Raw genomic sequence first — 17,189 nt, 5'->3', positions numbered from 1 at the left:
TTACACAGCCTTTAATTTATGACTGCCTATGTCGTTTCTTGAGGTGCTAAAATGGCAGGGCAGTACAAAACCCCCACAAATGACCCCATTTTGGAAAGTAGACACCCCAAGGAATTTGCTGAGAGGCATGTTGAGCCCATTGAATATTCATTTTTTTTGTCCCAAGTGATTGAATAATGACAAAAAAAAAAAAAAAAAATTACAAAAAGTTGTCACTAAATGATATATTGCTCACACAGGACATGGGCATATGTGGAATTGCACCCCAAAATACATTTAGCTGCTTCTCCTGAGTACGGGGATACCACATGTGTGGGACTTTTTGGGAGCCTAGCCGCGTACGGGGCCCCGAAAACCAAGCACCGCCTTCAGGATTTCTAAGGGCGTACATTTTTGATTTTACTCCTCACTACCTATCACAGTTTTGAAGGCCATAAAATGCCCAGATGACATAAAACCCCCCCAAATGACCCCATTTTGGAAAGTAGACACCCCAAGCTATTTGCTTTGAGGCATGTTGAGTCCATGGAATGTTTTATATTTTGACACAAGTTGCGGGAAAGTGACAAATTTTTTTTTTTTTTGCATGTGTGGGACTTTTTGGGAGCCTAGCCGCGTACGGGACCCCGAAAACCAAGCACCGCCTTCAGGATTTCTAAGGGCGTACATTTTTGATTTTACTCCTCACTGCCTATCACAGTTTCGGAGGCCATGGAATGCCCAGGTGGCACAAACCCCCCCCCAAATGACCCCATTTTGGAAAGTAGACACCCCAAGCTATTTGCTGAGAGGCATGGTGAGTATTTTGCAGCTCTCATTTGTTTTTGAAAATAAAGAAAGACGAGAAAAATTTTTTTTTTTCTTTTTTCAATTTTCAAAACTTTGTGACAAAAAGTGAGGTCTGCAAAATACTCACTATACCTCTCATCAAATAGCTTGGGGTGTCTACTTTCCAAAATGGGGTCATTTGGGGGGGTTTTGTGCCACCTGGGCATTCCATGGCCTCCGAAACTGTGATAGGCAGTGAAGAGTGAAATCAAAAATTTACGGCCTTAGAAAGCCTGAAGGCGGTGCTTGGTTTTCGGGGTCCCGTACGCGGCTAGGCTCCCAAAAAGTCCCACACATGTGGTATCCCCGTACTCAGGAGAAGCAGCAGAATGTATTTTGGGGTGTAATTTCACATATTCCCATGGCATGTTTGAGCAATATATCATTTAGTGACAACTTTGCGCAAAAAAAAATAAAAAAAATAAAAAATTGTCTCTTTCCCGCAACTTGTGTCACAATATAAATTATTCCATGGACTCAACATGACTCTCAGCAAATAGCTTGGGGTGTCTACTTTCCAAAATGGGGTCATTTGGGGGGGTTTTGAACTGTCCTGGCATTTTATGCACAACATTTAGAAGCTTATGTCACACATCACCCACTCTTCTAACCACTTGAAGACAAAGCCCTTTCTGACACTTATTGTTTACATAAAAAAATATTTTTTTTTTGCAAGAAAATTACTTTGAACCCCCAAACATTATATATATTTTTTAAAGCAAATGCCCTACAGATTAAAATGGTGGGTGTTTCATTTTTTTTTTTCACACAGTATTTGCGCAGCGATTTTTCAAACGCATTTTTTGGGGAAAAAACACACTTTTTTACATTTTAATGCACTAAAACACACTATATTGCCCAAATGTTTGATGAAATAAAAAAGATGATCTTAGGCCGAGTACATGGATACCAAACATGACATGCTTTAAAATTGCGCACAAACGTGCAGTGGCGATAAACTAAATATATTTTTAAAAGCCTTTAAAAGCCTTTACAGGTTACCACTTTAGATTTACAGAGGAGGTCTACTGCTAAACTTACTGCCCTCGATCTGACCTTCGCGGCGATACCTCACATGCATGGTGCAATTGCTGTTTACATTTGACGCCAGACCAACGCTTGCGTTCACCTTAGCGCGAGAGCAGGGGGGACAGGGGTGCTTTTTTTTTTTTTTTTTTTTTTTTTTCTTTATTATTATTATTTTTTTATCTTATTTTTAAACTGTTCCTTTCATTTTTTTTTTTTTAAATCATTTTTATTGTTATCTCAGGGAATGTAAATATCCCCTATGATAGCAATAGGTAGTGACAGGTACTCTTTTTTGCAAAAATTGGGGTCTATTAGACCCTAGATTTCTCCTCTGCCCTCAAAGCATCTGACCACACCAAGATCGGTGTGATAAAATGCTTTCCCAATTTCCCAATGGCGATGTTTACATCCGGCGAAATCTAAGTCATAAAATGCTCGTAGCTTCCGGTTTCTTAGGTCATAGAGATGTTTGGAGCCACTCTGGTCTCTGATCAGCTCTATGGTCAGCTGGCTGAATCACCGGCTGCATTTTCAGGTTCCCTGTTGAGACAGGAGAGCCAGAGAAAAACACGGAAGACGTTGGGGGGGGGGGGCATTCCCTCCCACTGCTTGTAAAAGCAGTCTAGAGGCTAATTAGCCACTAGGATTGCTTTTACATGAAAGCCGACCGCTGGCTGAAAAGAATGATACCAAGATGATACCTAAACCTGCAGGCATCATTCTGGTATAACCACTCAAAGTCGTGAATGGCATACCTGAAGACAAAAAAATGGTTAACAATAAAGCACAGTAAACGGTAAAGTATAAAAAATTGCAGACCTGAAAAGCAAACATGATAAAACATAATAACAATAAAACATTGCAGAATAGAATACAGTAAAAAAGAGCAGAACAATAGAGAGAGAGAATAGAGAGAGAGAGAACAATAAAACGACAACTATTTTTATTTTATATTTTTGTTTGTGTTTTTTTTTTTTTTTTTTTTTTTTTACACTTTTTTTTGTAACTAACTTTTATAACTGTAAACGGTTCCAGGTTCGGGTCTCTCAAAATGCGATGGCATCTTGGGAGACCCTGTGAAAGTGTGCCTAGTCTGTGCAATGCTGTACCCTAAGCTAATACTCAACTAGTGAATGGTAGCGTTCAAAACATTCACCAATGCAAAGACCAGGATTGTCAGGACAGGAGGGACAATAATAGCGGGTGTCACGCCTATATCCACGCTTGCTGCAGACACATCTTTTTTGGGGGGGTTTGTTGGGTAGGGGTACTCGGGAGGACATAAAGAAAATGCCTCTCATGCAGCCGACTATATTTGGTTGGGGATGTGAATGCGGGAAGTACGGGTGCTGCAGAAGTGGTGGGTTCCCAATTAGGATTGGCGAATGCAGCAGGAAGGGCATTATGGGCACGACGGGCCTGTGTTTGTCTTCTTGGTGGCAGCGGGACACTACTTGTGCTTGCCACCTCACCAGCTTGAACTGCACTTATGGGATTCGCCACGTCACCAAGTGTTACTGCAGTGCTGGTTTGACTACGACCGGGGTGTACTACGCCGCTGGTGCTTGCCAGTTCACCAAAACGCTACAAAAAAAACTGTTAGCGATCACAGGGATCAGGCCTGACTCTGCGAACGCTGCAGTTATGCGTTTTAGTGTTTTGTAAGTGACAGTGATCGATCGATACTGCACTTGGGTGAGCTGGGCTGGGCCGGGCGGAGGGGCAAAACGCAGGTGCTAGCAGGTATCTGGGCTGATCCCGCTAACACTGCGTTTTTGGGAACCCTAAACTGCTGGGGACACTAGTATAGATCTAATCGGATCAGATATTGATCCGATCAGGTACTATACCACTAAGGGAGGCGTATGGTGCTTGTGTGGGTGTTAGCGGTACTGGCGCTAATCTGACGCTGCCTGGGGCTGGTGCTTGCCAGTTCACCAAAACGCTACCAAAAAAACTGTTAGCGATCGCAGGGATCAGGCCTGACTCTGCGAACGCTGCAGTTATGCGTTTAGTGTTTTGTAAGTGACAGTGATCGATCGATACTGCACTTGGGTGGGCTGGGCTGGGCTGGGCTGGGCCGGGCGGAGGGGCAAAACGCAGGTGCTAAGCAGGTATCTGGGCTGATCCCGCTAACACTGCGTGTTTGGGAACCCTAAACTGCTGGGGACGCTAGTATAGATCTGATCGGATCAGATATTGATCCGATCAGATACTATACCACTAAGGGAGGTATACGGTGCGTGCGTGGGTGTTAGCGGTACTGGCGCTAACCTGACGCTGCTTGGGGCTGGTGCTTGCCAGTTCACCAAAATGCTACCAAAAAAACTGTTAGCGATCGCAGGGATCAGGCCTGACTCTGCGAACGCTGCAGTTATGCGTTTAGTGTTTTGTAAGTGACAGTGATCGATCGATACTGCACTTGGGTGGGCTGGGCGGAGGGGCAAAACGCAGGTGCTAGCGGGTATCTGGGCTGATCCCGCTAACACTGCGTTTTCGGGAACCCTAAACTGCTGGGGACGCTAGTATAGATCTGATCGGATCAGATATTGATCCGTACAGATACTATACCACTAAGGGAGGCGTATGCTGCGTGTGTGGGTGTTAGCGGTACTGGCGCTAATCTGACGCTGCCTGGGGCGACGCATATCACCGCCGGGCGATCAGGGGGCTAAACCTTTATTCGGTAATAAACGGCGGGTTCCCTGACACTATAAAAAATAAACGAACTAACCAGCGTCACCCGTAACAGTTATACGGTGATCAGTGGTGAAAGGGTTAACTAGGGGGCAATCAAGGGGTTAAAACATTTATTCTGTAGTATATGGGGGTCCCTGACGCTATAAAACGCTGACAGCGAACCTAAATATTTACGTTCCTAACTAGCGTCACCAGCGACACTAATACAGCGATCAGAAAAATGATCGCTTAGCGACACTGGTGACAGGGGGTGATCAAGGGGTTAAAACTTTATTAGGGGGGGTTAGGGGGGTATCCTAGACCTAAAGGGGGGTAATACTCACTGCCCTAACACTGTAACTGTCACAAACTGACACTATGCAGTAATCAGAAAAAAAAAAAAAAAATACTGCTAATGTCAGTTTGTGACAGGGGGGGGGGTGATTGGGGGGGGATCGGGGGGCGATCGGGGGGGGAGGGGGTGTTTTATGTGCCTGGCATGTTCTACTGTGTGTGTGTGTTGTGTGCACTCACTTGTCTTCTCTCCTCGGCGCTGGAACGGAAACTGCCAGACCGAGGAGAGATGACATCACATCCTCTGCCTGTGTGAAACGACACACAGGCAGAGGAGGATTCCCATTGGCTGGGAGCGATCGCGAGGGGGGGGGGCCATGATCGGATGGTCTCCCCCTCGCCTCCCGACGCTCCCAGTCAAATGCCGACCGCCGATGGCACCGGGGGGGGTCCGATCGGACCCCCCGCCCGCGGGAGGCAAATCACGTACGGGTACGTGATTCTGCCTGCCGGTGCCATTCTGCCGCAGTATATATGCGGTAGGCGGTCGGCAAGTGGTTAAAGAAACAAACGAACAACATAAACAAAGGAGACTTCCGGTCTCGGCCGCGACCGGAAGTGTTGTCACCACGGCTCCTTTCCCTCATGCGTACCGTCACTGACCATGTGACTTTTTCAAAGGGTGTAGATCCGTAGGTGCAAGTGTGACTTATATAGTAAACAGCTGTCATGGAAACCCATACTAGCTAGATAATTAAGTTAAAAAACAAGTCCTCAATAATATCCTAATACATCACTGGACAGATGATCAGAATGAATCTCTAAAAAGTTAAAAATAAAATTGCTAAATTAAAAACGTAGCTAATAAACAAATCACGGAGCTCCATCTAGTGGCCGATTCTGAAATGACATTCCACAAATGTAATTAAACAAAAGAATATCTTCAAATGGCAACTCACGGGCGGCATCTACTTGATAATACAACAAATTGCAATCCACACCCCCGAGTGCTCTAAATAAAGATGATCAAATTAGAGGATAACTGTGTAATAACATAATCCTTGTTCATAAAAAAAAAAACGGGATGATCAAAAAATGGTCCTACGCAGCTACAAAAAAATAGCTAAAAAATCTAATGATGAACACTAGAATGAAAACCTAAGCAGCTAGTTAAAATATAAAATCCATATGAAAATACCTCAAATAATTATTAAAGAGGCACCCTAGATACAGGGAGTGCAATATAAAAATATTACAAAAAATAAATAAATAAATAAATCAATTTTATGCTGGTCGAATAAACGATCCCAGCAACTAACCAGCCTTTAATAGTAGAAACAGAGGAAAGGAGATGTGAATTCCAAAAGGAGGAATAAAAATCAGTAATTAGAAATAAAACAAATCAAATCGAATTCCAGGTTGTGTCCTAGTGGTACTAAAGTGCAGAGCTTGTGTATCCAACGAGATTCAGCCTAAGTTTTATGATTTCATTATCCCCCCTCCAGTGGGATTTATACTTTTCTATCCCCCATACTAGTAGGGCGGAGGGGTCTCTGTTGAGATATCGATCATAATTGTCTAGAAAGTCTTTTCCAAAGCTCTCGTTTAGTTCTTCCGATTTTTTTTATATTGGATCCAACATGGACACTCAAGGGGGTCCACCTCCCCTTCAGTCTTGCAAGGAATTAAATCTTTAATCTGGTACTTTTTCCTGGTGACTGCTGATCTAAAACTCCTCTTTTTTTCTTTTTGCTCTCTTTCGTGTGTCTACAAGTATAGCAAGTTTTACAGGGGTAGTAACCTCTCCCTTCAAAGAAAGTGAAGTTCTTTTTTGAGCAGGTGGATCCAACACATTTTTCGCAATGAGATCTCTGAGGGTTGGGGCCCTCCAATAGGTAAATATTGGTTTCTCTGGTAGCACGACTCCCAGATGTCGATTGGCTTTTATGATGTTCCAGTATTTTATCTTTTGGATCTGTTTTGTGCTGGATGTTATAGTCTAACACCAATGGGACACCATTAATCCGTTCTCTATTCTTCAAGGAATCTTATATCAATAATTCCCTATCTAGAGCGGAGACATCCTTTATTTTTGTTTTTTTGATAAAACTCTGCTTATACCCTTTTTTGAACAAACCTTTTACCAATAAAATCTGCTTGTTCAAGAAATACCTCCTTCTTCGTGCAGTTCCTCCTTAGCCTAATAAGTTGGCCTTTGGGTATATTATCCAGCCATGGAGCAGAATGACAATTGTCCAGAGGGAGGTAGCTGTTTCTGTCTACCACTTTAAAACGTGTTTGTGTCACCAATTTTCCATTTTCTTTTGAAATCTCTAAATCTAAGAAATGTAATTCTTTTGTCGCTTATTTCCCAGGTAAATTTAATATTTTTATCGTTCGTACCCAGATCAAAGCCAAAATCAATCAAACTTTCTCTGTCTCCTGCCCAAATCACGATAATATCGATTGAATCGTTTAAATAAGAGGAGTTGCTGTGGTTTTTTTACTATATAAAGCCTCCTCCTCCCATTCGGCCATATATAAATTGGCCGCGCTCGGTGCGTATTTGGCACCCATTGCAATACCACAGATCTGTTGTTTTATAATAGCTTTTCTCATACCAGAAATAACTGTGGTCCAAACTATATTTCAGACAATCGACGAGAAATTTTCTTTGTTTACGTTTTTAACTCACTTAGGTCTCTTAAGGCCCATTCTGTTGCTTCCAAGGCCTCATCATGATTGATGATCGTATATAATGATGCAACATCAGCTGTGGCGAGATACACAGGTCCACCACAACAGTTTAACAACATCGAGCAACTGAATCAGCTGTTTCGTATCCCTCAGATACAAAGTAGTTTTCCTGACTATTGGCTTTAATAACCAATCAATGTATTCCCCAATTCCTGCTCCCACAGAGTTTATTGCATTCACAATCGGTCTCCCCGGAGGCTTTTCCTTATTCTTGTGAATTTTTGGTAGGGTTTATATATAATGGGAATCTTACATCCCACAGGCTGCAAATATCTCCCTTCTTTCTTGTTTAGCAGGCCTTTTACCCATACCCTTTTCTATCAAATTGGCCAAATCATCTTTGTATCTCACTATTACCTGGTAATTTCAATGGAAGTATGGGATCCAGCACTTCTTTTTTTGGACTTTTTCACACTTATAAAGACTATGTTGTCACAAGACCGTGTTGTCACAAATTGATTGCATTTGCACTTTTTGGAAGTTTTTTACTGTCACTTTGCACTTTATTTTTGGACATTATTACACATTCACTCCATTATTGGTTTTTATACCAACTGGTTAATTTTTTGCACTTTAATATATAGCTGCTATTGTTGCACTGTTTGTACATAAATATATTTCTGTTTTTCACGGATTATTTATTTAGTCATTATTTATTTAGGATTTGCTTAGCTCTGAGTAAGCGCCACAATTCTTTTATTTTCTCATTTCTTTTTAGTGTGTGAACCCTTTTACATGTTGGCAGCTACTATTTTTATTCCTATTTTATTTATTTACGTACTTATGTGGTTTGTGCATTAGTAAATTTATCTGCAGATTGAAAAAATAGAAATTTATTTATTTTAAACAATTTTTTTTTTTAAAGAAATCACACGCAACGTATACAACAATTACATGTTATTCCTGTAACCACTTCAGCCCCGGAAGGATTTACCCCCTTCCTGACCACAGCACTTTTTACAATTTGGCACTGCGTCGCTTTAACTGCTAATTGCGCGGTCATGCAATGCTGTACCCAAACGAAATTTGCGTCCTTTTCTTCCCACAAATAGAGCTTTCTTTTGATGGTATTTGATCACTTCTGTGGTTTTTATTTTTTGTGCTATAAACGGAAAAAGACCGAAAGTTTTGAAAAAAAAATGATATTTTCTACTTTTTGTTATAAAAAAAATCCAAATAAACTCAATTTTAGTCATACATTTAGACCAAAATGTATTCGGCCACATGTCTTTGGTAAAAAAAATGTCAATAGGTGTATATTTATTGGTTTGCGCAAAAGTTATAGCGTCTACAAACTAGGGTACATTTTCTGGAATTTACACAGCTTTTAGTTTATGACTGCCTATGTCATTTCTTGAGGTGCTAAAATGGCAGGGCAGTACAACCCCCCCCAAATGACCCCATTTTGGAAAGTAGACACCCTAATGCCCCGTACACACGATCCGAAAATCGTACGTAAAATGCCGCATTCGAAACGATCGTACGATAATCGGATCGTTAGTACAGAGCTTTCGAGAGCCGATCAGGACAGTTCATCCGATATTATTCTATCGGACATGCACGGAAATTTTTTCCGTACGATGCCAGATCGTACGATTTTCGTTTAATCGGTACAGCTATCGTTCGAAAATGCAATACAAATGCATTGCAACACATGACATCGCTTCCGAATTTTTATTCTGTCGTACGGGAATTTTCGGGACTTTAGTAAACTCATCAGATTCGATGTGAGATTAGCATGCAAACAAAAACGGACGATCATTCGTCCGATATTCGGATCGTGTGTATGGGGCTTAAGGAAATTGCTGAGAGGCATGTTGAGCCCATTGAATATTATTTTTTTTGTTCCAAGTGATTGAATAATGACAAAAAAATAAATAAATTACAAAAAGTTGTCACTAAATGATATATTGCTCACACAGGCCATGGGTCTATGTGGAATTGCACCCCAAAATACATTCAGCTGCTTCTCCTGAGTATGGGGATACCACATGTGTGGGACTTTTTGGGAGCCTAGCCGCGTACGGGACCCCGAAAACCAATCACCGCCTTCAGGATTTCTAAGGGCGTAAATTTTTGATTTCACTCCTCACTACCTATCACAGTTTTGAAGGCCATATAATGCCCAGATGGCACAACCCCCCCCCCCCCCCAAATGACCCTATTTTGGAAAGTAGACACCCCAAGCTATTTGCTGAGAGGCATGTTGAGTCCATGGAATATTTTTTATATTTTGACACAAGTTGCGGGAAAGTGACAATTTTTTTTTTTTGCACAAAGTTGTCACTAAATGATATATTGCTCACACAGGCCATGGGCATATGTGGAATTACACCCCAAAATACATTTAGCTGCTTCTCCTGAGTATGGGGATACCACATGTGTGAAACTTTTTGGGAGCCTAGCCGCGTACGGGGCCCCGAAAACCAAGCACCGCCTTCAGGCTTTCTAAGGGCGTAAATTTTTGATTTCACTCTTCACTGCCTATCACAGTTTCGGAGGCCATGGAATGCCCAGGTGGCACAACCCCCCCCCCCCAAATGACCCCATTTTGGAAAGTAGATACCCCAAGCTATTTGCTGAGAGGCATGGTGAGTATTTTGCAGCTCTCATTTGTTTTTGAAAATGAAGAAAATGTTTTTTTTTCTTTTTTCAATTTTCAAAACTTTGTGACAAAAAGTGAGGTCTGCAAAATGCTCACTATACCTCTCAGCAAATAGCTTGGGGTGTCTACTTTCCAAAATAGGGTCATTTGGGGGGGGGTTGTGCCACCTGGGCATTCCATGGCCTCCGAAACTGTGATAGGCAGTGAAGAGTGAAATAAAAAATTTGCGCCCTTAGAAAGCCTGAAGGCGGTGCTTGGTTTTCGGGGTCCCGTACGAGGCTAGGCTCCCAAAAAGTCTCACACATGTGGTATCCCCGTACTCAGGAGAAGCAACAGAATATATTTTGGGGTGTAATTTCACATATTCCCATGGCATGTTTGAGCAATATATCATTTAGTGACAACTTTGTGCAAAAAAAAAAAATTGTCTTTTTCCCGCAACTTGTGTCACAATATAAAATATTCCATGGACTCGAAATGTAAGGAACATTCTTCCCACTGATTACCAATGTAAGGAACCTTCTTCTGGAAGGTGGCAGCAGAGGAGCCATTTGCTAAAATCATTTGGTTTCACTCTGCTCCAGACAGTGTCAGTGTTGTTGCAGCGTGGTTAGGAGAGAGCAGACGTTGAGTCAGCAAGCTCCAGCCATCCAGCAGCCCAGCCTTCTGGCTGCAGCTATTCCCAGGACTATTCCTGGACTCTCCAGGGGAACCTGCGGGGCCCCCCACCTACACATCGGGTACCCATCACCTTTCCATCTGGAACCCGAGCCCCTACCGGCAGCCGTACAGGCCCTTCTGATAGGACACTCGGCGGTCGGCCGAGTGCCGTAGGAAACTCTGCAGCTTCGGCCTAGCGCCGGGCCAGGGCCGTCCTGCCGCTTCTCCGCCCATAACCGGATCGGCAGGCTGGCCACCAGGCCCTAGGATCACCTCCTTCAGAGCGATCCAACCCCCATCGCCATCCGGACGGGCCTGTAGTCGCGCCGATATCAGTAAAAGCCGGACAGCCGCGGCTCGGGCCTAGCCGGCGGACATCTTGGTCCTCCCTCCCGAGATCACAGCACTCCGCTGGCCGCCCGGAGATCAGCCAGATACCCAATAACACCACCAGGACCTCTGCCTCAGTGGACCCCCAGCCCAGGTCACCCGCATCCCCACCACCACACTCCCCCCCCCCCCGCCACAGCACTCCCACCGCGGCCCGGGCCTTGGCCGTCGGCCATCTTGGTCCACCCACTCGGCTGTAATCACCACCTCCACCCAGAGCTCATCCACAGACCCCCCAGGCAGGTAGTACTAGGACCTACCACCATCCCTCACAGGACCTGCAACCTCCAGAGAGTGAGCATCTGACTACCCGTGGCTCGGATCCATCCCGTCAGCCATGTTGGTCCCCCCAGTGTGGCCGATCCTCCACCGGAGCTCAGCCCAGGCCCCCCCAGCAGGTTAGTACCGGGACCGCCCCCCTCCAGGCAAAGATCACCATCCCTCACCCCCCCTCCTCACCCACCCGGGGCACCACCGCAGCCGCCGTCCAATCACCCGCTCTCTAGCTGATAAACTTGGGGGACAGACCATGGCTGCGGCCTAGCTCCAGCCACCCAGCACCCACACCTGCCCAGCAGGCCCCGTGCCCCCACTCCTGGAACACCCCCTCCTCTACATTGACTTCACTGCGTGGGCACAGCCTACCACCAGAAACACTGGACCAGACCAGTGTCCATCTTAAGTTCCGCCTAAACCCAGTCGCAGCATCACTCTAACCGGTAAGTAGCGGCCAGACCCCCTTACCCCCCACCCCCCCGCCATCATCCTCCTGACCAGCCTCCACAGGTAAGCCACCGGGGTACCACAGCTGTTGATCCAGGGTCCTTGAGCCGATCGCCCCTGGGGGGGATCAGGAAGGAATTTTTCCTGCTGCTGTAGCAATTGGCCAGCTCAGTCAGAGGTTTTTTCGCCTTCCTCTGGATCAACGGGGAGGGTGGTAAGCAGCCTCCATCACCTCCATCACCCTCCTTCAGAAACCTGCTTGCATTCACCATGTGTAATCCCAAGTACACCGCGGACGCACTCCACAGGTTAAGGAACATCGGTTCAACTCTACCAACCGCCATTCAAAGAAGACTAAGAAAAGAAAAATTACTGAGGACCAACCTACAAGCTACCATCAAATACAGAGAGACACCTATCCAACTACAACAACTAGCATGCGCCCTGATTAATACGAGATCTGCAGTAAAGCACAGACTAGAAATCCACGACTTCATCATCAACAACATAGACTGCCTCTTCATTACAGAAAGTTGGCTAACATCCGACTGCAACACCATTCTAACTGAATTGGTACCGGAGAACTACAGCATCCTTACCGAGCACAGAACAGGAAAAAAAGGAGGAGGCCTAGCAGTGATCTTCAAATCGCACCTTGCCGTCACCAAACCAACCTCACAGAACTCGGTGCATTTCATGGAGATACTCCCCCTGCAACTTCAAACTACACCCCAAAACACCATTCACATATTACTATGCTACAGACCACCAGGACCAAAGACTAATCTCCTCACACCATTTACGGAATTCATCTCAATGCACACCCTGAAAACTAAAAACCTTCTGGTACTTGGAGACTTCAACGTTTGGGCAAACTCCACCCAAAATCCTATTGCGACCGCCTGCATCAACCAACTGGAAGAGCTAGGTCTCCAGCAGATGATAAAGATGCCCACGCATGGTTCAGGACATACCCTAGACCTCGTCTTTCAACAGAATATGGACATCGACATATCGGACAACACTCCACTACCATGGACGGACCACTACGCCATCAAATTCAATATCACCACCAACTCCATCTTCCAAAAACAGAAACATTCAACAACAATATACTGGAACAGATCTCGGAAGAAACTGCATTCTGAACTCTTCAAAACCACATTATCAAACAAAATACAATCATTAAACGTAGACCTCTCAACGGAACAAACACTCAATTCCCTAAACAAGGCTTTACTACAAACAGCAGACTCAGTAGCGCCAAAACGCAGAACACTCATCCGCAAAAAAAAACTCGAGATGGTTCAACGGCACCCTCACTCTACTCAAGCAAGAACGTAGAAGAGCGGAAAGAGCATGGAGAAGAAATCCCACCATGGAAAACCATACAAACTACAAAATACTCACTGTGAATACCACAAAGCGATTTTCCCAGCCAAAAAAGAACATTTCTCGAACACCATCTCGACCACCATAAACCAGCAGCGGGAACTTTTCAAAATAGTTGCCCAATCAATTAACCAAACCTGCTTAGAGCCCCCAGCAAACAATACTCAAGAATACTGCAACAAGCTAGCTAATTTTTTCATTGACAAAATCGACAGGATTCGGGAATCAATTTAACAGAAAAAAGCAACCAACCTTACCCAACCAAAGCAAAAAGATGACATGGATGCGAACAGCACACAACCGCCAGACTTCTTCTTGAGCTCAATCACCACTGACACGACAAAAAACATTATGAGAAGCCTTCTAGACAGCACATCACCAAATGACATCATTCCCACTAAACTCCTGAAAGAATGCGCCGACATCCTGGCTCCAACTATAACACACCTCATAAACCAGTCATTCAAAGAAGGGATTGTACCAACTACCCTCAAGCAAGGCATAGTCAAACCCCTGCTAAAGAAGCCCAATCTTGACCCTAAAGACCCCAACCACCGCCGACCGATAACAAGCCTCAACACCGTCTCCAAGATTATGGAGAAAGCGGTAGTACAACAGCTACAACACCATCTTGACACGCATCAACTTCTGGACACTCTGGGGCGTGGCCTAGACGGGCATGTGAGCGGACGCATTACACGGAGCTCCCGCCACTGATCCTTCTAACATCCTGAACCCGCTTCTGATCCGAACCCAGAACCGACCCACCAGCACACCACGACCCCGCAGAACGCCTCACAGCATCGGCGAACGATTTAGGAGGCCCAGAATGACCAGAAAGGGGGAGAAAGAAGCAGCAGCAGAGGCGGCCATGGATGGCCAAGATGGCGCCGGCCCTCCTCTGCCACAGTGTGTGGCTCGCAGCACAGACAAGACACAGGAACCGAGTGGTAAGGCAGCAAAGTCTGGCAAACAGTGGGGGAAAGAGCAGCCCAGGGACATGGTATATTATGCCCAAAAGATGCAGGGACAGAGCGGTGCCTCCCCCCTGAATCAGCAGTCACTGGCATTAGACACTGAGGGACATGAAGGCGCCATGGCACTAGATGACGCGCTGCCATTAGAGGGCTCCCTGATCCTCAATGCAGATGGCTCTGAATCCATGCTGGAAGAGACACAGCAGCCTACATTAAGCGATATTCTGCGGGCGGTACAGAGTTGCACAGCGTCTGTAAATGGACTGAAAATGCAATTTGGGAGCCTCACTGAGACTGTCTCTCTCCTGCGCCACGACATCCAAAAGATTAGGGAGAGAACCACAGCGGTGGAGGGAAGGATCAGTGAGGTGGAGGACATATTACCTCCCCTCACTAGAGATACTAGAAGTGCATTACAGCAAGCAGCCCAGGCCAACGCCAAAAATGACGACATCGAGAATCGTCTCAGGAGGAATAATGTACGCATAGTGGGGCTCCCAGAGAAGGTGGAGGGAAGAGACCCCACAGCATTTACAGAAATGTGCTTACAGGACATATTTGGCAAAGATGTTTTTACCGCGCTCTTTGCAGTGGAGCGAGCACACCGTACACCACTGAGACCCCTCCCCCCAGGCAATCCACCTAGATCAATGCTAGCCAGACTCCTGAACTATAAGGACAGAGAAATAATACTTCGATTAGCCAGGGAGAAGGGTGCAGTGCACTATAACGGAACAAAAATCTCCTTTTATCCTGACTTCTCGGCCGAGGTACAGCGCAAAAGGGCCAAGTTTGCGGAGGTGAAGAAAAGATTGCAGAAGATTCAAGTCACATATGCCATGTTATACCCGGCCAAATTACGCATCACGGCAAGAGGTCAGTCCACATTCTTTGAGTCTGCAGCCGAAGCGTCCGCCTGGTTGGACCGCAACGAGCAGGATTTAAGGAGGAGAAGAGAGGCAGATATGGGAGAGTGAACGACACTACGAGAAGCTGGGAAGTCGATCAGTCATCACTAGACGTTTTATAGTCTACAACATATTTTGCGGGACAATGTTACTATTTCACAAAGTTAACGCGCGACAAGAGCTTTGTTCACAAGAGATATACCAAGAAACTGCAAATACCAAGGTGGGATAGCTGTACCCACAGGAACTTTTTTAAAACTTCAAGTTTTGGCCCAGTTGAAGGGGCTGGTTAAAATGTGCCCGGTTGGCACCGGTTTACAGCACAACTTAAGAAGCACAGACGGAACAGGGGAATCCCCCCCTGACCACTTTGGGAAAATTGCTCACATCCACGGTACAGGCGCCAAAGCGTGGAACATACTGTTCCGGTTAGGAAGGACACTTCTGAATATGAAGACATCACGCACATTCTTCCACGGCTGCCTCGGGTCGTCATTACCAAACAACGCTGAAGGACACTCCGGGACTATCTGGGTCATCGAGAAATGCACTGATACTCTACGGCCAGGAGATATGGCGAAGAAACAGGATCACCCAGGACTTGTCACAGTACAACACCAAATATGGCTAACACCCCGGTTGTGACATGGAACGTTCGTGGTGTCCATGACCCCTTGAAGCGTACCATGATAAGCACATGCCTGAAAAAATTTCACCCAGTAATAGTGGGCCTCCAGGAGACTCATCTAACAAGGGATACAGTCAGTTTTCTGCAGTATTCCTGGGTGGGCAAGGCCTACCATTCCACTCACACTGCATATTCTCGCGGGGTGAGTGTTCTGGTACATAAGTCCTTGGCCTACCAGGAACTAGACGCTGTTATTGATTCCATGGGCAGATATGTGTTTTTGCATTGCAGGTTGTACACTTTGACGTTGATATTGGTGTTCGTGTATATACCTCCTCCGTTCTCCAGGGAAATCCTGCAGCTCCTCTTGACTTACCTAGTTGACAAACCTGAGGTCCCAATAATGATCATGGGTGACTTTAATGGTTACTTAGATCCTAGACTAGACAGACATCCCCTGGCGCGGCCGCCCTCGGGAAACAGGGGCACTATTCTGAGCAGATTTCTGATAGAAGTGGGTTGGATAGACTTATGGAGAGCTAAATACCCTACCACAAAACAATTTTCCTGCTTCTCCAAAACCCATGGGTCACTTTCCGTATTGACCTGTGTGTGGGGTCCCCTCAACTCTTGAGTGTTATGCACAAGGTAGAATATTTACCCCGGGGGGTCTCTGATCACGCCCCTTTGGTTGCCTTTCTTGTTACTAGACCGGCGACCACACTACCGAGAGCACCGTGGAAGCTGAACGCTTTTTGGCTAAAGCTTTTCACCTCTCATGACAGAGTAGCGAAACAGATAGAACAATACTTTTTTGACAACCGGAGACAAACTGACTTATTAATAAGATGAGATGCCTTTAAGGCCTGCCTGAGAGGCACATTTATAGCTGAAATTGCTGACGTAAAACACAATTCCGCAGCCTTACTAATACAGGTGGAGGGCTGGGTAAAGCAATTGGAGCTTGCTTTTATTTTAGACTCATCAGAGTCCGCGGGGGAGGCATGGATGTCGGCTCAGGAATCCCTGGACCGGTTGAGGGCCTCCGCCGCGGAACGTAAACGGTTCTTTACTAAACAAGCATTCTACGAAGAGGGTGAAAAAACTGGTAGACTGTTGGCTAGGATAGCCAGATCTCAACAGTCGTCCCCTGCTATAGGAGCGCTACGAAGTTCCTCGGGACGCCTGGTGAATGAACCGGAGAAAATTATAGAGGAGCTTCTACGCAGAGTTATATAAGCCGTGTGACAGCTATACAGATGAGGAGCTGCAGACATACATGGGCACCATAATGCTTCCAGCCCTGACCCACCAGGCGA

The 17,189-nt window shown here is 45.5% G+C and overlaps 2 protein-coding genes across 3 annotated transcripts in view; one reads left to right on the top strand and one right to left on the bottom strand.

Annotated features, from left to right (window-relative positions):
- The window catches only part of LOC141126606 (uncharacterized), a 757,790-nt gene that overhangs the window by 456,397 nt on the left and 284,204 nt on the right, over positions 1 to 17,189 (bottom strand).
- Positions 1 to 17,189, top strand: part of LOC141126583 (uncharacterized) — a 137,556-nt gene that overhangs the window by 94,528 nt on the left and 25,839 nt on the right. The window contains exon 5 of one of the 2 annotated variants that reach the window (XM_073612503.1): positions 15,422 to 15,427. The exons of the other annotated variant lie outside the window; for it this stretch is intronic. Within the exon in view, the coding sequence (XP_073468604.1) occupies positions 15,422 to 15,427 (6 nt within the window). The remainder of the gene's footprint in view (positions 1 to 15,421; positions 15,428 to 17,189) is intronic. 2 annotated transcript variants of the gene reach the window in all.

The sequence above is a fragment of the Aquarana catesbeiana genome, linkage group LG02, assembly GCF_042186555.1.
Source record: "Aquarana catesbeiana isolate 2022-GZ linkage group LG02, ASM4218655v1, whole genome shotgun sequence".
Classification (NCBI taxonomy): domain Eukaryota; kingdom Metazoa; phylum Chordata; class Amphibia; order Anura; family Ranidae; genus Aquarana; species Aquarana catesbeiana.
Note: the sequence above shows the minus strand (reverse complement) of the source record. Positions and strands in the feature narration are given on the sequence as shown.